Source organism: Alligator sinensis, unplaced genomic scaffold, assembly GCF_000455745.1.
Source record: "Alligator sinensis unplaced genomic scaffold, ASM45574v1 scaffold924_1, whole genome shotgun sequence".
NCBI lineage: Eukaryota > Metazoa > Chordata > Crocodylia > Alligatoridae > Alligator > Alligator sinensis.
The window spans coordinates 693,663-720,948 of NW_005842370.1; the positions used below are offsets into that span (position 1 = coordinate 693,663).

At 38.8% G+C, this 27,286-nt stretch overlaps 1 protein-coding gene across 2 annotated transcripts in view; it reads left to right on the forward strand.

The window, feature by feature from the left end:
- The window catches only part of CBLB (Cbl proto-oncogene B), a 187,650-nt gene that overhangs the window by 110,363 nt on the left and 50,001 nt on the right, over positions 1-27,286 (forward strand). For both annotated transcript variants that reach the window (XM_006029288.2, XM_025210744.1), the window contains exons 5-10: positions 276-432; positions 6,442-6,563; positions 11,452-11,589; positions 13,994-14,081; positions 17,655-17,786; positions 22,633-22,836. In XM_006029288.2, coding sequence (XP_006029350.1) covers positions 276-432; positions 6,442-6,563; positions 11,452-11,589; positions 13,994-14,081; positions 17,655-17,786; positions 22,633-22,836 — 841 coding nt within the window. The remainder of the gene's footprint in view (positions 1-275; positions 433-6,441; positions 6,564-11,451; positions 11,590-13,993; positions 14,082-17,654; positions 17,787-22,632; positions 22,837-27,286) is intronic.

A 27,286-nucleotide genomic window follows, 5' to 3' on the forward strand; every position in this document is an offset into this window, starting at 1 on the left:
GCATAGTTTTCACTTAAAATTGCCCATTGTTGGAGATTAAATTGGCTTGAATATTTAACATCCTAAAATAAATGAGACAGTTTGTTTAACAGCATCATTTTAATGGAAAGCAAGATGTACTGGCATTTGTTGGAATCCTTTCAGAAAATTAAAGTTTTTAGTTTTTGCAATGATATCAAATATAATTATGTTAATTTCAAGCTTGAATTACGCTGCCTATATAAGATGATGTTTTAAATGTGAGATTTTTCTAAAAAATTTTTTCCCCCTCTCAGAACTATAGTGCCATGGAAAGTGTTCAGGCAGTGCCTTCATGAGGTTCATCAGATAAGCTCTGGTTTGGAAGCAATGGCTCTGAAGTCTACCATTGACTTGACCTGCAATGATTACATTTCAGTTTTTGAATTTGATATCTTCACTAGACTATTTCAGGTAAGATTTTAAAATATTCCACATTTATAAAAGACTTTAAATTTTATGAGTCTGTTCCCCAGGAGGTCAACCAAATCCAGGTAGTTGAAAAATCATGAGCAACTTGAACACGCATGGAAGGAAGTACACGTGTGTGGGCATCATGGCCCAGAGTTTGAAAAACTACTCTGATGAAACAATGTGTGCGTAATTAATGCACATAGTTACCATGTCATTGGTGTGACGGTTCAGTATTTTTTTTCCCAGATGCATCTCTCGAAATAGAGGTTCCAAATATTTTAAAAGTACGTGTGTTACACTTTAGAGTTTCTTGGTATGTGTGTTTGAATACAATGTATATCTTTGTGTGTACACATACACATGTGCATGCATACAGCATTGCATATAAATGATTCTATGTTAAATACAGACCTGATTCTTTTACTTTTGAAGTTTAATGAAATGTTGTCTTTGGGAGAAATGGAAAGAGGTGGTTACAGCCTCTTAGTAACTGTAGAATTACTGAGTTATTGTGGAAGTTTGAGATGCACATTTTTTTTTTGGTACCTGGGCTACATGCCTTTTATCAGAGCATGCCCATTCCATGTTATAATACCTAAACGGGGAAACCATTTAAATTCTGGAGCTGTATTTGTTCTTGTAGATTATTAAGATTCTTCACTTTGGTTTCTCCATGGTGGATAAGAAATTATTTCCCAGAAATGATTATCTTGTCATTTACTTGGGCATTAACTATCTTTTCCTTTTTCTAAAATATACATTGACAACATGTGACGTTTGCATAATTTGTTATCAGAAATTTGCTTAAAAGGTGAAATTTAATTCCAAATTTATTTTGCTTTTTTTTTTGTCCAACACCCACACTCAGAATGTATCATCATGTACATGTTTGGTATTTTAGTTTAGTTTTTACTGAAATTATAGACATTTACAAAATTGGATCAAAGGTGAGTTGTGGAGGTGGTTAGTTTATATAGTGTGCAGAAGTTGGGTCCCTGATCTTTTCTTGTTTTATCTTCTAGAAAAAGTCATATCTCTGTCAAAGTTTTTAAGTTCTGAATTTGATTCCCCCCTCTGTTTAATTGAAGCCTTAAAAATTATTCACTGTGGGGTTTTTTTAATGTGAACTCGCCAAGTTGTAGAATGTCAAAGCAAAGCCTTTTTACTTTCTCATAGAGATCACTAAATGAATAATTGACTAACATTTATTTTATGCATTTCTTAAACATTATTTATTTGCAAAAACTAAAAGGATATGCAGCCAGTTTGTGTCAACATTTTACTCAGATCTCTCACTTGTATGGTTATGCATCTCCTGAGGAATTTCATTTCTGTATGGAGTTTGAGTTAACAAAACACTTAATGGCTGAATATAATCAAAACAGCTGAGTTTTACCTGATTTGGATCAACTTCTTTTGTAAACCAAGAATTTTTCCTTTTCAGCAGATAATTCTCTTGAAAATTTTGAAACGGGCTATGGGCATGCATGGAAGTTACTGTGCCATAAGTGAGGTACTTACAACACATCAGCTACTCCTTTGGCCACTCTTACCTGTGGTAAATAAAAGCTCTTCTAGTTTATTGCTCCTTCAGTAAGAAGCTTCCACTGAGGGCCAAGCTTCCCCCAAGACAGCTTTCATTCACTGTGGGTAAGAGTATATACATGGGTGGTTATCATAGAGCAGCTGATATGCTTGTAAACCCTTGCCTTTGCTTGACTAATGATAGCTGGTTTGTGTCCCTGTGGTCTAGCCAAGTGGTTGGCAACTTGTCACCTGCAGTCTGGTGGCATTTGGCACAGTGCAGCAGCCAAGCACCTGGAGCTTTGGTGGAGGGGGTAGCCACACATGGGCGCGGTGGAAGGGCAGTCTGTCTGATCTGCACCACAGCTAGGAAGCAGGGGGAAGTGGTAGTGTCTACCCACATCAGACCTGAGCTGGGTCATTCTGTTCCCTGCCAGAAAACGTTGCCTACCCCTGACCTAGGCTGTTTTTTTTAAGACTCAAATCTTGGTTTGGTAGTTGATTGCTAGAAAGTCAAAAAAGGAACAATCCAACTAACAACAATACTAACTAAATGTGGTTTGGAAAGCTGTATGGTTATTTCTTTTAGGGAAGCCCTTCTTTTTTTTCTCTGTGCAACAAACATGCCTTGTTACTCTTTTATTCTCTATATTAAACATAAAATAGAAAGGGCAGGCATTTTGTTTGGACTCTGTGGGGGTCTTATAGCTTGCTCTACACTGCAGACTTAAGGATGGCAGTTAGAACTTGGTTTTATTGTCCTTGAGTCATAAACCATCAAATATCTGATTCTGTTAGTTTCCATATTTACTGTGTTGTCAGAGCATTGCTGCTATGTTTCAGTACCATTGTCGGTGCTGAAGAGGATTAGCAGGACTGATTATGTAAGATGTAGAGAGTGGTTAGGATTAACATTTTAATTTAAAGAGAAACCCTTTAAAACAAGTAGAGAAATCTTGCTAACCAGATTTAGAGGCATGTTACCAGCTGGTGTATATCTGTGTAGGTCCACTGACTAGATAGTACAGTAGCAAAGAATCTGTAGCAATTGTAGCAGCACTTCCTTCCCCCAAATTTTTAAGATACAGTTTAACTTCTGTATTTCTGTGGCATATGTTTTTAAATAGCCTTTGATAAGTGAAGTTGTTGTTTTTCTACATGGATCAACATTGCTATAAATGCAGGCTTTCTATTACCAAAGCTGTAGTTGGAATAGTTGAATTTTAATATTTTAAAAACACAGGGACTTCATCTAATCATTATAGACAGATCCATCTCTGCATAGTCTTTTTGTATAAAAGGTATTTACATGGAAAAACAAATGTGCAAATGCTTTTTCCCCGCGGTAACTTCAACTTCCATATTATTGTGAGCATGTGTCCAAGCGGTGATGCCAGTAAATTTTGTTTATCAATATTCTTTTTTATTGCCAAATCTTTTATTTTTTCTTTTTGGTACAGCAATAAACTCATCTTGTAGGACAAGGTGCTCCACCTTAGATGTGTGAACCAGATTGAGCCTGCGGACCTATATCATCCAGTCCATGAGCTTCCCCAAGGCTCTGGAAAATTGGTGGCAAGGGAGTGGTGGCAGTATTAATAGCCACTCTCCTGCTGCCACATTTTCACACCTGTGGGGAGACGTCTGGGCTAAATCACATAGCCCTGCATGCTAGATCACTCCAGTGTACAGATGGGTCTGGGTATGTGGGTTCCAGCCCATGGACTGACCACATGTCATTCATGTGGCCTATGGGGCTATAATGTTGGGCACAACTATTCCAGGGAGATCATCAACTAGTGGAGAATGTGTACCATATAGTCATTTGCCAGATATGACTAACCAATAAATGTGTGTACAAATTCTAGTAGTGGGTGATTTTTCTTTTTAAATCACTTGCTACAATAGGCTTTGTGTCATGGCAATCAAACATACTTTTACAGTACTGACTTTTTTTTTATAATCTTTTTTTATCTATGATTCAGTTTTGTTTAAAATTAGTGGTATAATAGCACATAGATGAACATCCGGGAACAGAACAGACCAACTGCAGATGCTTCCTCAGCCTGATGAAGGGTATGTGTTGCCCGAAACCTTGCAAAGAAGAATTTTTCCAATTATTTGAGTTGGTCTAATAAAAGATATCAGATTTACCCAAAGAACCTTGTTTGCCTATGTCCTTAGACCAACACGGTTACAACCTATACCTCATAAACATAGATGAACAGAACACTTTTTGCAAATAAAAGCACTAATTTTGATGAGCAGTGGCTTGGTAAAAAGCGAGAAGTTCTTCTTCCTCATATTTAATGCAAATAACATTCTGGTTTTGGTTAAGCATGATAGCACTCAAGATCAGTACATATTATTCTGTTGTCCCTGACCGTGAAGAAATAGGGAGGTATGTTCAGTCAGAAAAACTACGCCTTTTCTCTCTCTTTCTTTTACATTTTGCATTTCTCTTACACAAGCTGTTTGTGCAAATGTGATAAATTCTTTCAAATGTAAAATGAAAACACTCTAGCTGTCTTAGGCCACTTTGTTAAATATCCATAATTTGGTCTTGACTATTCAGTGTGAAAAGTTCTTCATAGAAATGTTTTGTTTTGTTAATATTTTTCTTTTGTTTAAATATTTGGAGGTTAGATTTTTGCCTGTAAGATTTGTTCTGAATCTTGAACAGGGGTCTTGAAGAATAGTTATTATATAACCTTCAGAATGAGCACATTTTATCTCCATTTCACTGGTCTTCAAAAAATGTCCTAAGGTAAATGGAACTTGCATGATACGAGAGTACTGACATGAGAGGCTCAAGTTCTGTGTGTTTTATTTCATATCTCTATCCCTAAACTCCCCTCTCTCTTTATAACCATGTAGTGGCAATATTCTGTATTTCCAGATGTTGGTGTTGAATATTTACTGTTTGGTTGGGTTTTTTTAAATACCTAAACCACATATTATTTTAGGGTAAAGGATTTTTTTGCTTTGATTGAGGTAACAGCCTGACACGTTGGGTGCGTTTCACTGCCAACTGTTTGTAGCAGTGGTTGCCATGATGATTCATTCCTTCCCTCAAGCCATAGTGTTACTATCCATCTTATTTCCTGGACATTTATGCTGGCATGGCAAGTGACAGGATCAAGAGATATGGAATAATACATGGGTATCAAGTCAAATCATTGCATTACTAGATTTAGTCCATTATTAAGTTTATTAGGGTAATGACTGAGGGCCTCCTAGGACTGGGGGGCCTCATTGTATTAGGTACTGTACAAGCATAATGTAATGAGTAGATGGTTCCTGTTCTGAAGAGCTTATTCTCTGAATAGTCAAGGGTGGTGCACAGCGAGGGAACATATTGAAGACAAAGCAGAGTAAATACTGCAGTGGTGGCAAATGTCATGTTATTGCTAATGGAAAACTAAAGTTATGCCATGTTTCTTTGCTGTGTCTATACTAACCTTTCATTTTTCATGAGACAGCTCTGACACTATGTTGGGGTTTGATTCTGCAGACACTTATCAGTCAGTACTAGGGATGTGCAAAGCAGGCAGTATTGGATTTGGATTTTGATTCAGCCTGATTCGGGGGACAGTGATTCAATTCGCTGATTTGGATCACTGTCCCAATTTTGATTCGGCTGAATCTGAATGTGAAGATTTGATTGTGATTTAGAGAATCAGAGATTTAGCCATAGACACAGCTTTATGGTTTGTTTGGGTTTTTTTTCTACGTGGCTTGAGGTACCAGGTGTGGCTCATGAACATTGACATGGTGGGGCCAATGGAGCATCCCACCGGAGCGCAGAGGGGTCCCCCATGTGCTCAGCGGCGGACTGGAAGTACTTCTGGTCCACTTCTGGCTCCACCGCCAAGCATACGGTGCACCCCGCCACCCAACTGTGCTCCCGTGGGATGCTCCATCTGTCTCACCATCTCGGTGTTCACGAGTTGTGCCTGGTACCTCAAGGTATGTAGAAAAAACATATAAAGCTGGGTCTATGGCCAAATCGCTGAATCTCTCCAAATCAAATCGGAGGCTTCCAATTCAATTCGGAGAGATTAATGGGTCTCCTGATTCGATTCGAATTTGGAGATTCAGCTGCCGAATCAGGCTGACTCTCCTCTGAATCGAATCGGTGACCAAAGCTTCGCACAGCCCTAGTCAGTACACTTAATACTATGGGTAGTCCTAGTGAAGTCATCCAGGATCTCTTTGCTCTTGGTCTTGGGTGATTGCTTATCTTGATATACTTTGAATGGTTCCATTGAAGGACAGCTTCATGCTGCAGGACATTAAGCACACTTGAAAGTCTGCATAATGCAGACCGTGCACAGCTATAGTGTCACACATGTATGTTTTAACTTGAAAAGTTTCAGTGTTTGAGAGGAGTAAGGGTTGTTTTGTTTTGTTTTGTTTTTTTAAGTGGAACAGACTCATAACTGATTGGATTTATCATTTAATTATTTATGCTTTCTTTTTTAGCCTTGGGGTTCAATCTTAAGAAACTGGAACTTTTTAGCTGTGACGCATCCTGGTTATATGGCATTCCTAACCTATGATGAAGTCAAAGCAAGGTTACAGAAATACAGCACTAAACCGGGGAGGTAAGGTTTTGTTGATCACTGCTTTCCAAAATAACTTACTTCTTCTAAAACTAAATAATTCACTGCATCCACACTATTAGGTCATATGCCAGTTATGTGGTACTGGGGGAATGAATTTGTAACTTAATTAGCTGACAACTTTTCTTTCCATGTCAAAGTCAAGCTGATTGGTTTTTAAGATATCATTTATATATATATGCAGACATGCATACAGAGAATTGTTTTTATATTTTTCTCAGATATAAACCAAGATTAGCAGTATATTTCTTTTATATACTGATGTAGGTGTTATATACTGATGTATGTATTCATGCATGTAGATATATATTCAGTGACAAACTGTTGTTGAAGCCAAAATCAAACTGCTTTTTCCAAACAGGAATGCAAATTGAAAGCACCCCAAAATTCTAAGTCAAGCTACCACGCTTCTTTTCAACACTCACTAGGGCAGCAAAGAGGCTTTTTTTTTGAGCAAATATAGTCCTGAGATCCACCCAACCTCAGGAGTTCAGATTGTATAGAAAATGCCAGATGAGACTTGTAATAAAATCAGGAATTGGAACTCTGAGTGGTCCTGCACCTGTCTCAAGTCAGTGGTATTTTGATTTTGTACCTAGTGAAGGAAAACTCGAACAGAATTCTTAATAATCAGGCTTACTATTACACTGTATTTTCCATATTTTCAGATTAATTTGTAAAGAACTCCTTAATTCCTTTTCAGATTAATTGAAGGCACACTGAAAAGTAGTTTTAGGCACAACATTCAGATTTAAAAAATGCTCATCCAGATTCAAAACCACTGACATCTGGGTTTTTCATGTCTGCATTCAAATTTTGTGACTAAGGTCTATTATTTCTATAATTAAAACATTCCTCTAGCATTGCGAACCAAACAATTTTGTACAAGTTCATAAAATCAATAAATCAAACCAATTACAAATAGCTAGGAGAACAAAAGTGAACTAACTAGTGTTTTGTCCATTTATTTTTTTTTCACTTAGCTGAAAAAGTGTTATATAAAAAGAGATTTCTTTAAAGAAACTTGCTTCCCAAGATATGATTAGTTGGCATCAATTACAGGAAAAAATAACTTTTTAATCAGACTTTTTTGCATATTATAATGAGCAGTTAATATTGCTGTTTAATGCATATACCAACTTTATCAGTTGTGACTTTGTATCAGGAGGTTATAGGTATCAAAAAGAAGGCTGTTTGATTAAAAATTATGACATACTCATGTCGTTTTTTTAAAATAACCTCTGTGTGCCTTACCATCTATACTAAATAATTCAGACTGAACTTTTACCATTTATGCCTCCAATTTCCACAGTTCATGCTGTCCTACTTTCTTTCCCCTTCATTAGGTCTAGGCAGTTTCATTCTTGTTCATTTATTTTCTAGTCGGTTTCATTTTCTGCTTCTCATGTCTTATGCACTAATGTTTAGAATCCTAACACTGCAGGTGCACAGTTAAATCTAACTTAAACTTGCTTTTTTGAAAGTGGTGACAGAGTGCAAAAATATCATGAGAAAAGTAAATTAAATTAATACAGGGCTTTCTGCTCTTAAGATATAAGGTTGGTTTTGTTTTAGGTTACCTGTCCTATAAACTACTTTGTCAACAGGATGTCAATACTGTTCTCAATCCCATTAACATGCAACAAAATCTAAATAAAGAGATCAGGGTGATTTTTGAGAGTAGCGCACTGTAGCTTATTTTGATTTTTTTTTTTTTTAATCATCCTGTTTCTGGAGTTAAAGTAAAATTGTGCTAGGAGAATCTTATCCAGAACTGTTCCTTGTTAGGCTGAGTTAATTTTAACATCAGCTTTTCTCTTTCTGTCTGATATCAGGAGGGAAGTTTTACTTCATTGATATGATGGACCTGACAAGGTGAAATGACTCATGTAAAGCAAAAATTGCTAGTTTATTTTCTTTAAGAAGCCCTGGAAACGACAATGCTTTTGTTTAAATAAATAGGATCAAATTATTTACAGAGTAAAATCTTGAACCCACTGAAGTCTGTGTGAGCTTTGTCATTAATTTAATTTCAGTGAAGCCAGGACTTCACAGGAAGGAAATACAACTTAGACTTAATTAAGCAAAGATATTTCATGCTACAAAACTGAGTGTTTTTGTCATCTTAACATGGGTGGGTTTCCTGGATGAAGTTTTAAAATCTAGGCTGTCACCTGATACTGAAGGTTCTATGATTTTCAGTAAGGGAAAAATAAATACATTTTGGTATTCTTTCCCATATTTTTCCTATCAATTTTCTTGTGCAGTGTTTATGTGCATGGCACTTACAACCTGACTGAACTTCAGCTACTTCTAGATGAAGCAGATGGCAGCCTGGTGTAACAGCAGAAACTCTGATAACTATTTTTTTTTAAAGCCTACTATTTAAAATGCTACAGCTTGTTGGGATTTTTCAGTTAGGCCACTTTTTTTAGAAGAATTTTTCATTAAATCATTTTTCTACCTCGCACCCTATTGTTCCAATAGAAAATGTTTCCAGGTTATTTTCTAATATAATTTTTCTGTTTGAGAAGAGAAGGGTGTTTGGCTGTACATATTCTGTGTTTTTGAATTTTTGGTTACGTGAAGTGCCTTTGTCAAGCCAGCTTGGATCAGGGGTGGGCAAAATGTGGCCCGTGGGTTGGATGTGGCCCACCAGGTCATTCTATCTGGCTCGTGGGGCCCCTAAGAAACGTAGAAAATGAATATTTATCTGCCCCTGGCTGCCTGTCATGCAGCCCTTGATGGCTTGCCAAAACTCAGTAAGCGGCCCTCCGCCTGAAATAATTGCCCGCCCTTGGTGTATGTGTTCGATTTAGTAGCTGGAGAAACCAAGCCCCATTGAAACTAAACCCTGCAAGCTAGCTCCGTTGTGGGTGAAAACTTGCGCGAGAGACGCAGCTCCATATAGAAACACAAGTGACACAAGGAGCACATTGATAGAATTACAGCACCCCAGAAACATACCCTTAATAAATGTGTACCCCAAAGGGATGGGCAAATCTGGTAACGGTATGGACCGCATCTGTTCAGTGCCTCCACATGGGGTTTCAAGCACTTCAGTGGCAAACCTCACGTGGAGGCATGGAGTCCTCCCGGCCTAATGGTGAACGGCTCCATGCCCCCATGTGTATCTTCCCGCTGGAGTGCTGAAAGCCCCACATGGAGGGCCAGCTGGGTCTGATGGCATGTGGACCAGGAGCTACACACCATCGGGCCAGGCAGGAAGCTACACATGGAGGCACGGAGTCGCATGCCATTGGGCTAGGTGGGTTCATGCTTGTTTTCACATGCGGCTTGGCACTGGAGTGCTAGAAGCCTCACACTGAGGCACTGAGCTCTTCTGGCCTGATAGCGCACAGCTTCCAGCCCAGTGGAGTTACTTTAACTCCATTGGGCTGGGCCAGCCAGATCCATGCCTCCATATGTGGCTTCCAGCGTGCCAGAGGAAAGCTGCACATGGAGCCACAGAGCCTGGCTGGCTCGATTTGGTGTGCACCTCCTGCCTGCAGTGCTGTGAGCCGCATAGGCTGGTACAGAACCAGCCTGGTCTGGTACAAAGGGTTGCACCAGTGGACCAGACTGACTTTGTAGCAGCATGTGCAGGCCCTGAGACTCAGCTGGAGGTGCATGCTGCCAGAAGCTCTGCTTGTTGTGACCACGAGCACCCAGTGCTTGCTGGTGCTGAGCCACCAGTGGTGGAGGCTGCGCACCATGTGGGGGGGAGCACACCCACCTACAAACACCCCACATACCACACCCCTTCACAGCCCCCCCAAGCCCTACATAGTCCCATACCCACACCCCCATCCACACCTTCATAAATACCCCCTACACGCACACACCCCAATAGCTACTCTAACTATACAGAAGTACCTACATATATTTCTAAAGAAAGTTCAAATAGTATTATATTTAATTCAATTTGTTTTAAAAAGTAATTTTACATAATTTTGAGTTTTGCTGTGCATGTTTTCCTGAGGTGTAATGTATCATGAGTCTCTAAATTGCAGGTTATAATTAGAAAACTCTGCTACTCAGTGATGTTTATATGTATTGGAATGCAATAACAACAACCAATGTTACTAACGTTTTGAATAATGTAAAAAACATTTTTCTTCTTTTTTATACATGGTCTTATTTCTAATTTTTTTTCTGGATTTTTAGGAAGATTTTTCTTAATCAAATTATTTTCAGCATCTGTTTTTTAAGTACTACTATTATTATTGTTATCATCATCATCATTATGGGAAAATGCTACCATCTAAGCCAGGAGTGGTCAATTATTTCGGGCGGAGGGCTGCTTACTGAGTTTTGGCAAAACTCATGACAGCAGCCAGGGACAGATAAATATTCATTTTCCAAATTTTTTAGGGGCCTCACGGGCCAGATAGAATTGCCTGGCAGGCCACATCTGGCCCGCGGGTTACATTTTGCCCACCTCTAGGTTATTGTGTCCTCTCCCTTCCCTCTGTCCCTCCCCCGCTCTTAATGCAGGGGTGTCATGCTACAAAATATATATAACTGATCATTGCTATGAGAAGCTAACAGGGCTCTGACAAGCTCACATTTATGCAGTGCAAATATTCATATTGTTCAAGAATGCGAGAGTTCTTAAAATTGGATCCTAAGCAGACAAGATAGGCAAAACATGGAGATAAAAGAACAATTATTTATTTCCATTTTGCATGTGATGAACTGAGCACGAAAGTGAGTAATTTATCCAAAGAAGTGTGTAGCATAGCTGAGAACATGGTACAGATCTGAGCCCTAACTCAGTGCCTTTACCATTGGGTCATCCTTCTTCCCTTTACATATTTTGCCAGATTGTGGTTAGAATTGACTTTTCTCTTATTCCATTTTCCTCTAGCTATATTTTCAGGCTGAGTTGCACTCGACTGGGACAGTGGGCCATTGGATATGTAACTGGTGATGGGAACATTTTGCAGACTATACCTCATAATAAGCCTTTATTTCAAGCTCTAATTGATGGCAGCCGGGAAGGATTGTAAGTATAAATGAATGCCTTCGTTTTAAGTATAAAGTATTGATTAATTGCTTTTCTAATTACTAATCTGAAGCATCAGAATATGCTATAAAATGTTAGAAGCAATATATGATATAGTGTTTGAATTAATTTGGAAATTCATGACCATCACTTACATCAATCTATAAAACACTTGTTTCAAAATAATTCCGTTAACCAAAGTTAACCATATTTCATGGCAAATAAATTCCAACAAAATGAGACTGGGGAGTTGTCACTTAGATTTTGTCTAATATAAGAGTCACAAGTTCACTTAAGCTGATCAAGCAATTAGTTCTGCTAGTTGCTTCTGTGCCCAATACCAGACAATGTGTTTCGTAAGCTAAAAAACCTCAGGTTTTCAGTAGTTATTACAAAGTGTGTGTGTGTGTGTGTAAACAAACATCTGTGTTTCAAGAAAAAGCATTTTAGAAGCTTGCTTTTTATGAAGCTGTTTGTGCAAAGCTGTCATTTTTTTCTAAGTACGTTGATACTAAATGGCAAGTGCCATTTTTATTGAGTTACTTTGCTACTTTTAGTGAGCGTCTGTTAACAGTTTTGGGTTCATTTTAGTATTAAAAGATTTCTACTTTAACTCGAAAACCTTATTCTAAAAAGGCAGACAAGGTTCTTTGGGTGAATCTGATACCTTTTTATTAGACCAGCTTAAATAGTTGGAAAAAAATTTTAAGAAAGCCTTTGGTTTTAAAAATCCTTTTTCAGGCTGAGGAAGTATCTGTTCTTCCCACCCAGCCTGTCACTCACTGACTCCTCAGTTTACATCTTCACTGACTGCCTGTCTTGTATGCATACCAGCCCAGCCTCTGGCTTCTTTACTTTTCATTCCATCCACAAAGAGCACACACCAACTGCAGATACCTCCTCAGCCTGACAAACGGTTTTAAAACTCGAAAGCTTGCTTAAATTTTCTTTCCAACAATTTAAGTTGATCTAATAATAGATATCAGATTCACCCAAAGAACCTTGTCTTCCTATGTCCTTAGACCAACACGGCTACAATCTAGAACCCTGTATTCTGAAAAGGTTAATTTAGAAGTTCATAGCAGTTTCTCTCTCTACCATGTCAGGATTGTTGCCCTGTGAGACTAAGCATACCTATTGCACTTGCTGTTATAATATTCCTAGACCAGAACTACAGTAAAGTGGAGTTGAAATTGAGACTACCCTCATCAGGTTTATTGAAATGTATGTTAGAGGAATATAGCCGAGTATCTGAAATTCGAATGTTAGACTTCAGATCAATGTTAAGTACATTAGATACATTATGGCAGATGTTAAACATACAGATAGTGGGCCAGATCTGGCCCACAGAGCTGCTCCATGTGGTTTGGCAGACTAGGGTAGTTGGGTACATGGCCTGCACTCTGTGATTGCTTAGCTCATGGCTATTGCCACAGTGAGTGGCAGCTTGCCCCACCAGCCCTGATGCTACTACCCCATTTCTGGCCCACAAGGAGCCCCGTGGTCTGGCCTAAAGCAAGTTTAGGCCTGCCATCCCTGGCAATACAGGTTTGGTGCACACAGCCTAAATTCTGTTCTTTAATGGCACCATAAAGTAACTACACAATTAGTATTAATCCATTTTAAGACTTATGATCCCAAATCAGATTAAAGTATTTTTTTAAGATGAGTTAGTTTTCTTTTTAATCTACCTCACATTGTACCTAAAAAGAAGAGTCACTTACAAAAAAATTAAATTCCTGGCTTTGGTGGAAAATGCATCTGAACAAACTATAGAGATGCAGCTGGTCTTTCCATAATATCGTGAGTGATTTTTCTTCACCCAAATAGTTTAGTAGCTTAATAGTCCTATCTATTCTATGTTTAAAGTTCAAGCCCTTGTCCTAGATTCTAAATGCAGCTTCCTTTTTATGTAGACACACACAAAATAGTAGCACAGTATTCTTTTCTGCTATTACATCTGCTGAATTCTCCATTTTGCTCAATTCTTAGCTGCATCACAGTGAGTCACTCAAGTGTGCAGGTGGTATTAAAGTCTGTGAGGCTGTGTACAAACCCCTCTGTATATCCAGAAATAAGTGTTATGGATAACTTAGTATAATTTAATTGTGTTTGACCAACTGCCATTTTACAAAATTTTTGAGTTGACCAATGATCAGTAACAATGTATACCTCATTATGTGCATGTCCCCAGAATGGTTTGGTGAATATTTTATTTATCAAACTGTGAAAAGAAGTTGCCCCAAGAAATGGAGACAAGGAAGTGCACGACAGATATAGAAGTGTTTTAACCATTATCTGTTATTACCATGTTTGCTGTGCAATGTTTCAAAGATTTTTGTTAGCTATGAAAGCTGTGGGGAAAATAAATACTGTACTACTAATAACTTATTTTGTATTTTAGCTATCTGTACCCAGATGGACGAAGTTATAATCCTGATCTGACAGGATTGTGTGAACCCATGCCACATGATCATATAAAAGTTACACAGGTATGTTACAGGTTACAAGTTAATACAACATCATCACTTACGTTATGCCCCTTTAGGCAGCTGTAAGCCTTTACTCATATTGAAGAGATTCATGAGTTAAATATGCCATGGACAAAAAAGACTTTGATAATCAAGATGGTAAGCTGTAACTCCTAAAGCTAATGCAGAGGAGGATTCTAGGAAAGGTGTGTCCATTTTAGGCCTTCTTGGGGAAGAACATATTTTTGCTGTTCCAAAATATTTTCTGCAGTACATATTGAAGGTTTGTGCAGATTTAATTTAATTTATTTATGTATTATTTATTTATATATTATAGTGAAGTCCAGCTAGGGAAATAAGTTTTTTGGTGTGGTGCTTTTGAAGTCTGAATATGCAATTGTATAGCTTGCTGACAGTGCAGAAGAAAAAAAAATACTGATGTTGCCATTCGGTCACCATTTCCTATTACATCTCTTATTTCTCTTGTGTGCATGATGGGCAAACTGGTGGAAAAGGGGGAAGCCACAGGAATGATTTAGGTAGTGTGGCTTGACTTACAAGGAAAAATTAAAATGTCTCTGTAGTTCAGCTAAGTAATGACATGATACCTATCTCAAGATATTTGAAATTAGAGGGAGAAAACCTTCCAGGATACAAATGGGTTTGATTTTGAAATAAAGGGTTTGAGATTTTAAATTGGGTAGATTGAAATCTAGCTATCAGAAAATGTCTGAGTGACTTTTTCAACACAAGTGGAAGAAATTTCAGTCCACCTGCAACTCCTTAGATTACACTGTGGCGCATTCTTCTACTGGGACTGGAAGAAAGACCCATCAACTTGTTAGGTCTTTCTTCTCTGGTAGCTGAAAGACTGCCTTTAACCATTTGATGTTGTAGCTCTGGAATGAAGGAATTCTTAAAAAGCATAAACCCAGAGTACCCTGCTGTGTTCTGCTGTTGGGAGTGAGCAGCAGATAAACTGCCTGTACTCTGGTGATCATGTGAGTTATGCTTAACGGTTAGAGTTTAGAGCAGTCCTGTGGGTGGTATAGCTATGACAAGGATAGTGTAGAACTTCCTTCCAAATCATGTTGTTTCAGGTGACTCCTTTGTGGGGCATCATCATACCTACTCCTAGTGCACATGTGCTACAGTCTCATAATCTGGGTTATATTCCTTACTGTTTAGATTCCCCCAGTACTTTGTTCTGCCTGCCTGTTGCTCTTGGTCTCAGACTCCTGTTTTATACCATGTTTCCTGAATATTTTAACCTTCAGGTTTTTTTAGTATTAAAAAAACTGCTGTAGTCTAACTTTGGGGTGGTGACCAAGATTTGGTCTGTGGGGCTACCAGTGGGTCCAGTATTTGGTGGTGAGGGAGCAGTGACAGCATTAGTTGCCATGGCTCCCAGAGCTGTGGCAGTTAACAGTGCTGCTTTTCATCCTGCCACCAAATTTCTGGATTTGTGGGTAGCCCCAAAGCCAGATGCAGCTCTGTGTGTCAGAGTGGGCTTGTGGGCTCTGAGAAGTTGGGCACCACTGGTCTGATTTGTTTATGAAACTTCATTGCTTTTACTAATTGTGAAAAATTCTTCTACACCTCCGTTTCACATACTGTTTACTGGTTTTATTGTGATAGACCCTAGGAGCCCCAATTGATTCTGGCTCCCATGGTGGTAAGCACTGTACAAACAGCTTAGGGGGGGAGGGGTGTGTCCCTGCTCTAGAAAAGGGAATATAGCAGGAAAGATTAAAATGAACTCCTTCCAGTTTTATCAAAGGTTACTTGGTGACCTCTGGAAATGGAAACCTGAGCTTCACTCCCCAGTAGATGAGGGCACTCATTACTGAGGGTATGTCTGCATAGAAAAATGGCCGTACTAGCCTAATCAGGGTAGCATGAATAACACTAGCAATGGCAGATGCTGAGTTTCTTAGCATGTGTTTTAACAATAAGGGTAGAAACTCTCCAGGTACTTTCGGTATGTACGACGTTGCCTGCAAGTGCCAAGTCAGTGTTGCCACATTTTCACTGGTATTGCTACCCACGCCCATCCTCCAACCGTGCTTCTTGTGTAGGTAGCCTGCTTCCTGCCTTTCTTGCATGCACTACAGGAAGTCCACCTTCTTCCTCTGCTGCATGCACAGCATTGCACCCCTCTTGTATGCATGACTTGGCCATCTCCATTCCCTCCTGCTTTGCTGCTCTGCACCCAGTGGAGAGGTGGGGGATGTAGAAGCCACAGGACAGCAGGGGAGCCCAGCAAACCAGGCTGGTGTGGCAGGAGCAACAGCATAGGGTGCAGTGCCAGCCATGCCTGGGGTCCATGTTCCACATGCTTAACCCTTCAGGGAGTCATGTGTGACCTGCGGGCCACCAGTTGGGAAGCCCTGTACTATAGCACTGTACATCTACTCTGTTTTTCTGATTGTTTCACTTATTGAATTAATTCAGCTCTCCAGATGGCTTATCTGCAGATGCTTTCCAGAGGGGTTTGGATAATTGAGGATATCCTGTAGCTAGATTAAGCTACAATCACACCTACATTTTGCTGTGTAGACATGTTCTTAAACTACCATCACAGATGGCAGCCTTGTTAGCAGTTTTAGGACATTAAGGATTGAACAGACCATGCAGATTGAGTCTGTTTTCATCCTGAGATGTGGTCTCTCCATAGGAGATTTGAGCCACATGGGACAGATTGGGGCAGTTTAACATGTGCAGAACATACTGCATCTTTTTTGTGAATATAGGACTGTGTCCTCACAGCTGTCAATCCAGTGACTTTCACCAGTACTAGAGTCATACTAAAAATCAAAATCTCTGGTTAGGCATTACTCATAATCATTCTTTTCTTCTTTCCTGCCAACCCAAGACCTTTTTTCATTATCTTCTTCTAAATGACAGCCAAGAAAGGCTGGATTCTTCCCTTTGTGCTGAAATAACGATTGATAAAGACATATCTCCCTTTAATAACCCCATACCGGGTAAAATCGGGTCACCAGCTTCCTGAAATCTAAGCTGCACTTCTGGAGCTAAAGCATCCCAGAACTGTTTATAAATGTAAATCCTGAAAGTCGCGAATAAACCTGTGCAGTCCACTGTTTTTTCGTGTTGTTGATCTTATCAGTGGCATTTATAATTAGATTCCACCCCCCACCCCTGCATTTTTCTGAAGTGTGTAATTCAGGAAAATAATAATCGTCCTAAAACTTGATATTGGAAAGAGCAGATAGTGAATAATTGTTCCTTTTTATGATTTGGATAAACTCACAAAAGTTAGTAGGAGAGCTTAAATACATGAAATGTAAATTTTATTCATAGCACTTGGAAAAATATTTTTTTAAAACGTAACTATTCAGTGCTTATAATGCCATTTATAATATGGCTTAACCTTTTAAGCAGGAAAAAGTAGGATTTTCAAGAACCTCATTATGACTATCAAGTAGATCTATAACAATAGTGCCCTTTACTTTGAAAAGAGAATTTGGAGAGTGGGTGAAGTCTAATGATTACTGTAAATAGTATTTAAGCACATTTACCATGTACTGATCACACTAGCGCAGCACTAACTTTTAACTTCTTTCTTTATAGGAACAGTACGAATTGTATTGTGAAATGGGATCCACTTTCCAGCTTTGTAAAATCTGTGCAGAAAATGATAAAGATGTGAAGATCGAGCCTTGTGGACATCTCATGTGCACTTCTTGTCTCACAGCATGGCAGGTACGATCATAGGTCAATCTGTAGACAATAAGTATGGCTTTCCTTATGGTCTTTATGGTTTGCCATTTACCATTTGTGTTCATCTTTTGCTTGCTTTCAGTGATGTCATTCCCTAGGGTACTGTTTTAAAAAGATACAGGTGATGCTCTTTATGGGCTTAATTCTTGCGCATGGGAAGGTTACACAGGAGTCCTTAGGATCTGTGCCATGTTTACTAGTGGCTGCATTTGCTGACTCCTAATTGTAAGCCATTTGCAAATGCAAGATCCAATGAGGAGGAGAAGAATACTGGGCAGGTGGTTTCCACTCAGCATAGGAAAATATGAGGCCAGGCAGCAGCTGGAAGTTGTATTAGTGACCGTCTGAAGTTTTATGATGTATGAGGTGTTTTTTATAAGGTTCCCTTCTGAGCCATTTTCTTAAATAAAAAAGGACAAAATGCCATGGATAGCATTTAGTCAAGTGTCCCAATTGCACCCCTGTTACAAAGCATTGCCACCTGATCGTGGCTGGCCAAAAACCCCCCAAACAAACAAACTTGTAATCTCAAACTGCTTCTTAATGATTAGTGTCTGGGTCACAAAGTAAAATCCCAACTGTCATAGTGTTTTATCATTATTGGGAGTCTGTTGGGCTTAATGCCAGTGAAAGCTGACCCCATTCTCTCGCTTACAGAAATTAAAGTGCTAGGAAAAAGTGTGAGAATTCCAGGTGACACAACTTGGGGAAGTTTTATCTAGCACCTACATCAGTTGTCTGGAAAAAGAGAGGACGGTTGTTTTTACTTCAACATGTGCCCTGAATAATCAATTTGGCTTGAGAAATGGAAAGGAGGAGAGTCATTCCTCATTCAAGATCAGTGGAGCTCAAATTTTTAGAGCCACAGGCCAGATGCTTGCAACGCAGCTGCACCACAGGCCACCACCCTCCTCTTTGGCAGCCACCTCTCCCTACCTTCCCCTAAGTCAGAGGGATGGGGGGTGAGTTGGGGAGGGTACAAGAATAGAATTTATCTCCATCTAGGGGAGGGGAAAGTAAAACGGCACCTGCCATAGGGGAGTTCTCAAATGCTATTTGAGTTGGTCTAATAAAAGATATCAGGTTTACCCAAAGAACCTTGTAGCTACAATGGGGCATACTTTTCAGATGCAGCTGCAAAGAAAGAAGGAAGAATCAAAAGAGAAGTGCCAATTATATACTGATATTTAGACCAGCATATCCCCATTAACTTCCCTGTAGAGTCTTCTGATTTACTCCAGCCTGAGATCAACACATAACCTGCTATCTTTGTCATTCTTAGCTGAAGGGTAGTTGATAGCAAGCTAACTCAGTAAAAAGGTAGCCCTGGGTTTCTCTTTCATCATTAGTAAAGCTGAGCAAAACTCAGGATTTTCTGTTTGGAGGGTAATAGCATCTTTTTTTAATTTTGGTTTGGTTTGAATGAAACAAAATTTTGCAAAAGTTACAAGGGAGAAATTCTAGAAAACTGTTTCAGAAACACTGACACCGGGGGAGGGCGGGGGCTTCTGCAGTGAAGTATTCTGTGCCCAGGCTTCGCCTTTGCTCAGAGTTTCTTCTGTTGACTATCTGATTCACTGAACAGCTGCAGGGTGTGGGGGCCTATATTTCATTTCAGAAACAACCTGTGATTACGGGATTATCAGTTTCATTGAGCAGCTGTTTGGGATCCCTCTGGTTAGAGCCAGGACTTTTAGGCTCCCAGCTCTGTGGCAAAGAGCCTGAAAGTGCTGGCATGGCTTGCTACCCTAGAGCCACGCACAGGCCCTGAAAATGCCAGGTGCCTTGACCTGGGCTGCCTGCCAGGAATACAGGCTGGGTTTGTGGGGGAGGTAGGCTGCGGGGAGGGGACAGCATTATGTTGGATCTGGCACAGGTTCATCAAACCCACAATATTTCAGGCTCGATGATTTAGTATTTCCCAACCATTTCTAACAGCTCCATTTTTAGTTTCATCAAACTTCCCTTGTAAATTTAACTTTTGTATAATTAATGAGGATGAAGAAACATACTGTAGCAATGTCAGTTGTTACAGGCTGCTGGGGGGTTATTATTTAATTGCTGTCATAATGGCTCATTAGACATTGGGTTAGTGTTTAATTGCTGTCATAATGGCTCATTAGACATGCCTCAGGAGAGGTTTCCAGTTCTTTTTTTTCCCCTCATAGTGAAACATCTGTGTTACTTAATAAATTGAATAAGCAACTTCAAATCTGAATAGAATGCTAAACATGATACAAGATAATTTACCTTTATGGAGGTCAGTTTGCAACAGTCTTTCACTCTTTCAATTTAGTTTACTACTTTTTCATAAGACAACAAGAAAAGTGCAGGATTTTTCCCCATGAGTCTTCCCCTCCTCACCTCCCCCCCCATATAAATGTGTTCTGTGTAAGAGTATGTGTATAAACATGTTTGTAATTCTTGTTGCTGCCCCTAGTTTAGAATTTGCTTAGTTTTTTTTTTTTAAATAGTGTTTTAAATAGCATAGCAACAAACATGCATATACAGATGGATGCATCTTGGGGTGGAAGTTTATCCATGTAGAGACCTCTTTCTTTTCATTTCCCACTACAGTTCTTACTGCTTGAAGCATGCAAATCTCTCCTTTGAGCAATTTATTTTTGTGTTACTAGACATATTTGAGAGAGCTTGGTGTTTTGGGAAAGGTAGTGGTAAACTGGGAGTCCCAGAGGGGGGAAAAGCACAGGAAAAATGGAGACCTCCTTGTAATGCCCTTTCAGTAGATCCAAATCTATTCCAATAAGCTACTTCTAACATTGTGCAAGGAACTCTGAGGAGAGTTTTCTGTAGACTTTATAATGGAATCCATTCCTTGGCCATGCAGTTCTATGGGTTCTCTTCTCATGTGTTCAACAATGATGTCAATTGTGGTGATTTCTTTTGTGCTCTTGAGATGTCCACTATGAAGCAGATTAGTTTCATTTATTTCACAAAGGCAACCCATGTTCAGTGCAGACTGAGATGGACTCAAGCCAGTGATTTACAAGTCAGTGTGCTGTGCATCTCTCTCATTAGTTTTCTGAGCTGATTTTCTTTCTTTGGAATGCTATATTTGCTTGTGTTGATATTATAGCAAAGAAATGTTCTTACTTAACTAACTGCTTTTCAAGCTTGTCAAAATTTTTTTTTTATTTTTTGGCTTAGGTTTTTCTACTGTTGTTGGTTGCAGTCCAAAAATGTGTGATTTTGATTTTTAGGGCATGCATATACGTATGTAACTACCTGAAAACTCATGATTAATCCCATTGATTTAATTGGGACTACTTGTGACTAAAGGACCTATACCTATATGCTTAAACAGTTCCCTGAATGGAGGTATATGTGCTGAATTTATAACTGTTGTGTACATGAATATCAACATTATACATTTTTAATATTAATTTTTTTGCTTAAGTTCACCAGTAGTATTCACCTAGGATTACTTACTGCTGTAGCTTATTAATATCTTTCTCCTGTAATCATTTGCTGAAGAGTTTGACTTGAAGTTGCCCCTTGAATAGTTGGAGTATTTAGTATAAGCTGTTTTCCACTACTGAATTTAGTAGATGGTGGAGAAACCAGGCTAGTAGTTACACTGCTAGTTGCCTTAAAATAAAGTCAATCCAGTTAATCAAGAATTTTGTGTGGGGGGATACTGTCTCAAAAGCAGGGAAAAAATGTGGGTTTATATATTTTAATTGAGTATAAAAGAATAACTATCTTTACAATTCCACTGTTTTCAGTAACCAATTTCTTTGCTTGTTTCCTAAAGTTAAAACTAATGTTTAATATTTTCACCTACAAACTTAAATACAGTGTGAAGATTGCAAAAGGAAATGCTAGAGAAAATAATGGTAGGCATGAGACAGCACCACTTATTGTCTGCCCTAGAGGGCAATGCAATGCCTACATTGATAAGACTATAAAGCATTAGTCAAGGTAGTAAGCTTGACATACCATGGGCAACAGTAAAGCAATTGTCAGATAAAATAAGGGCTGCTCTTCTGTCCTGTAAAACAGTGAATGGAGGTTGCTTGAGATTTTAGGATAGTTCTCCTTGGTTACAAGTTAATATTAACAACTGACTCTTGACTAACTCTCTGATAAACTAAGTGATATGTCCGACATGTCATGACATGATTTGTAAATTTAAATTAGATTTATTTTAACTTCTAGGAAGCTTCAGATCAGGCTTCTTAAAATGCAGTAGTGGTCACACATGTATAATGCCTGTCAGTGCAAGGGGCGGGGGTTCCAATTATTCTTGCTACTTCTCTTGAAGATGTGATCTGGTTTAGACTGTTATTAAAGGACCATTCCTTTTACTGTTCTCATCAATGGAGTCATGTGATTATTCAGGTAAGGTGAGTAAAATCTGCCTCTTGGAAAGCCATCTGGCAAGCTGTCTTGCAGTGCTTATACATGTATTATCAAATAAAATGATGTGAGGCAAATCATGCATAAGAAGTTGTTGATTTCATTTTTTGTAGAAATAACAAATGGAAAATCTACTGTTCCTTTGATTGCTAACAATGCTATCAGACATTACCAAGAATTGCTTTTTAGATGCTCTTGTATATGCCTGTAAACAGGTATTGAAATGTGAACCTAAAAGACAAAATGTAGGCCTCTTGTCTTCATAATTCTTATTTTGAGATACTGATCTATTATTTTGATTTGTTTAAAATTTAACAGTTAAAATTAATTTGTAGTAGAGACTTTTTAAAAGATAGTAAGTTTATTCTTAAATGTATTTTGTGTTCTATAAGGGACCTTATTTTAGACAAGAAATAGCATCTAAAGATCTTTGGGGTTTTTTGTACAGGAGTCTGATGGGCAGGGCTGCCCTTTCTGCCGTTGTGAAATCAAAGGAACTGAACCAATAATCGTGGATCCTTTTGATCCAAGGGATGAAAACTCAAGGTGTTGCAGTATTATTGATAGCTTTAGTATGCCGATGCTGGATTTGGATGATGAGGATGACAGAGAAGAATCCTTAATGATGAATCGCTTGGCTTCAGTGCGAAAGGTAATTATTCAACAATTGCATACTACCAAATGAGAACTGTATACTTGTTAACTTGCTGTAAGAAGTGAGGTACACTTCGACATCCCAAGTTCTGGCAGCTATTTGAACAGGTCAGAAAAACACCATGTACTTCATCAAAACAGTAGAATGCTCATATCCCTGAGCATCTGTCAGTCACCTTCTGCATTTGCCCATAATTCCTTTTTGTTTATCTGCAATATCTAGCGCCCTCCCACTGTGAGAAGTAGTTTTTATCAATCTCCACTGAAACATTGCCTGCAGCTGGAAATCCAATCCTCTCACGTCTCTGCAGTCTTTCTCTTACTAAAAAATTCTTAACACTGTACAGAACCATCAGTTTATGGCGCTCATTGCTACGACAAAGTAAAATGCAACAGATTTTTATCAATAATTAGTTGATTGTAAGAACACAGAACCTGAAACACTCTTAATATAGGGTGGGGTTGCAGGTGCTGCTAGTCTTTGGGACACTGGCTGAAAACGGGTATAATCAGTTACCACATGGCACAAGGGCTGGACACAAGTTAAGAATCTCTGCTATAGAGTGATAGTAAAAAACAAGCCGTCAACTGGATTAATTTATATATCCCATGCTCAGCTTCTGTCAGTCAGTTGTTTTGAAACTACCTTAAAAAGCTTTCCAGTTGGTTTTCAGTATTGCATCATAACTCTCATTTTGCATTCAACTAAAGACAGCTACTAATCATTTGGGCCTTGCAAACTACAAGCATTGCCTCTTCCAAGTGATTGCAGCATCTCCCCCTTGTTTGCCTGGAATTGAAAGTGCAGAACTCTGGAGTGGGTTGGATGAGTTTCAGCTCTCTTCTCCTGAGCTGGAGGGTGCTGCCTTGCAACTGTGTTATAATTTCCTTACCCAGGAAGCTCTTGTAGAACACCTTACAGGTTTCCTCAGAGATATTTGGAGTACTCTTTAACAAGTTTGCCTTTTTCTTTTCTAATCCTCTCGTGTTCAGCTTTCCTTGTTGGATAGTGTTCCTTCTGAGCCTATTATACAAGATAGTTTTCAATATGGATAGTCTTCATTTTTCCTGGTTTTTTTTGTTAGTTTTGAAGTGTTTTTATTATGCATTTGCTGCTGTATGATGTCTATTTTGCACAGTGTCACTTGAGTTATTAGTGATGTAAAGATAAGATGGCAAAATCATTCTTTTTTGGCTTTTTTAACCCATCCCGATTACAGGAGGCCACTAGAAAATCAAAGCAGCTGCACTGTCACAGATCAGGGGGAAGCACTGAGCTGAGCATCAACAACACACTGATATGATGCTACAAATCAGAACTTGCCACCATGTCCTATAGCATGTTTAAACAGGTTGAAGTAATGGCATTACATTCTCCAAAGCACAAAAACAAAGTCCTTTGGGGAAGAAGTATAAATGCTTCCCAAACTTGCTTCGTCCTATGAAAGAATGAGTAGAATAAGTATGGTCACTCCCATGTGAGATTATCATTGTCATGAGGTATGGAAAATAAGTAGCATCTAACGAGCTGCTGTAACAAAGACTACAGAAAGGTTCAGTAAAATTACCATGTCCACCATACCCTACTTGTCCCCTATAGAATCTTAATTCTTGAACTTTTCCAAAACATACTGATCTTTAGATCACATGAGAGTGAAATTACATGGGAGATGGTGCCAGAGCCTTCATTCAGTGTGACCCAAGACTTAAGGGATCCCTGTGTCTCAGAAGATATGCAGTGGGGCAGCTCAATCACTACTTGCAACATTCATCTTTACTGTAGTGTTTTGTTTGCTCTAACTGAGCTTTTCTAATCTCTTCCTTTTCTCCATCTTTAAATCCATGCCACAAAGTTTGCTTTATAAATCTGTATGATAAAATATTAGGTAAACAAAAAAAAATTCTGTCTTTTTATATTTAAAATAATATCCCTGTTAAGATATTTAAAGACTGTCTTTATTACTCCGTAATCTTTATCACTCCATTGTCCCAATGAGCTAAGAGTAATCTGCCATGCTGTCTTGTATAAGATAAGGCTTGATGACTTGCACGTTGGTTTGGGCAGGGTGGGAGGAAAATTTGGCTCAAAATGCATAGTGAGAGTTTTTGTGGGGAGCTAATAATTTATAGCTATGATGCTAAGACAGTTGTTTCATCTGAGTAAATATGTTATCTTTATAGTATGCCACAGGGGAGGCACCAGCAATATTATAACTCCATGCATATTTAAATAGCTCATATCAGTGCACTGCAGGAACATTTTCTGCTGCTAAACCATGTGAAAACTTACCTCGTCTGAGGAATTCTGCAGTTCTCTGGAATTAATTTTATAGCTGTCTCCCTGCACCAAAAAAACTGGCTTTGATTCACAACATTGTCCTCAGATTACTTATGAGAAGTCAGTGAAACTGAGAGCTGCTATTTGTCATGGCCAGCCTCATTCCATAGGATGAGTAAGCATGTGCTTAATGAGTCACAACCGAAAGGACCTGGTTTCTCAAAAATCTAATATAGAAGTTTGGGGTTTTTTCTTCTCCTTGAATTGATAACATCTCTGTTTGGGCAGTATAAAATCAGTCTTAATTATGATGCTGTTTACCATATTATCTGATTATAAGTTGATTCTACATACATATCAACCCCAGATTTTCAGGTTCAATTTTAGGTAAAACAGCTTTTCCCCTGATTTATAAGTTGGTAACTACAGATAAAAGCTTTGAATTGCTGTTGCCCATAACAAAATCCTACAGCAGATCAAATAACTAAGGAAAGGGCCCAAAAGAACTAAAAATACTACATAACATAAAATAAAAGCTGGCTTGGAAAAAAAGTCAAGCTTGGGAAGTGGGGCGGGAGGGGACTGATCCTGTGTATAAGTAGAATGTGATATTTATGGTTCTACTTGGGAGAAGGAATTGGGGAGGGAGACTTACAGTCAGAACAATGCAGTATGTTCTTAAGTGGTATAATACTTAGTTTCAGTTTGGTGCATGAAATATAAAAAAGAAAATATTTGCCAAAAATTGGAGCAATTATGTAAACCAGGTCTATCCAGTTCTTGGCCCATAAGGGGTTAAATTGTAGCTCATGGGTTCCTGTCTGGACACTATTCTCCCCATTTACAAGGTCATGACTTCAGCTGGTGGAAAAAATACTTCAGGACCTTGCTTTTTTTTAAGTCTGCAAAGCCCCATGAAAATTATGGAGCTGCATAAAAATTGTAATGATGATTAACTTTCTAAAAATTGCTTCTTTCCTCTCCAATACAACTGACTGCTATCATAAAAAGTCAAGGACGTAAGATTCAAATTAGACCCTTTGAAAAATGTAACAATAAAAAATAAAATAAAAAGAAAATCAGTAGAGTTACTTCATGTGGCAGAGTACAATTGAGGTACTCACTACTTAGTGTGGGCTGCAGCAGGCTGGAGAAGTGCCTGCAAGGAGGGCAGCTGGGAGACGCACCCCTGAGCAGTCATTTTAAGGGGGAAAGTGTGTGGCGGAGCACCAATGGCATACTCTCCAGTTAAGGGGTGTTGCAGCTTTGTGAGCAGCAGGGAAAGCCTCTCTCCCTCTTTTGAAGGGCAGCCTCCCACGTAATTACCATCTTAATTATTTAACAACAAGACATGGCAGGTGAGTAAGGCAGGCAGCTTGGGCAAAGACAGGTGGGCGGCCAGCACTGTGATCAGGCCTGGGAGTTTGCCCCCTGTCGCACTTCAGCACTCCAGTGCCTTTCTGATATAGCTTAAGGAAAAGGGTGACACTTGTGTTTCATATACTGCAATTTAGCTGACTTGCATGTCATTTTCAAAACTTTAAAAAGTTTAAAAAAAAATTAAATACATATGTCTGGTAGGCTGGCGTATCTGCCAACATCTTATTTTATATGGCTATTTATTTTTACTTCCTCTCCCCGCCCCACCCTTTCTCTTTGCTTGCTTGAGTCCTCAAAGAAAATAGTACAATCTGTGCCATCTGCCTTTTTGCAATTACATTTCAGTTACGTCAAGATGGGGGCTTTGACTTTTATTGCTTCTTGAATTCAAATTTACATGATCACCAGTTACAAGCCAGTTAAGATTAATGGTGAAGTTCACTGTTTTAGTGGTTCTATTGCCAGGCTATAAAGTCAGAGGGAAATGCTGTGGTTACCAAATTAGTCTCAGACCTGAAAGGTTAGATTTTAATAGTTTTTTAAAATGCATAATAATTTGTATATGATAAAAGTATGTTTGTGTAAATGATGCATTTTGTTGGCCTGACAGGGAAAGAACAAATAGACAAATCTATTTATGCAGAGCATATTTGTTATGTGGTTTTAAGTCCTCCTACAACCTTGACGTTGTTTGAGACAATATTAATACTTCTAAGACACTGTCACATTTAAGAAAAAAGGACTTACTCTAAATAGCTATATTTCTACTTGAGTTAATAAGAGCCCCCCC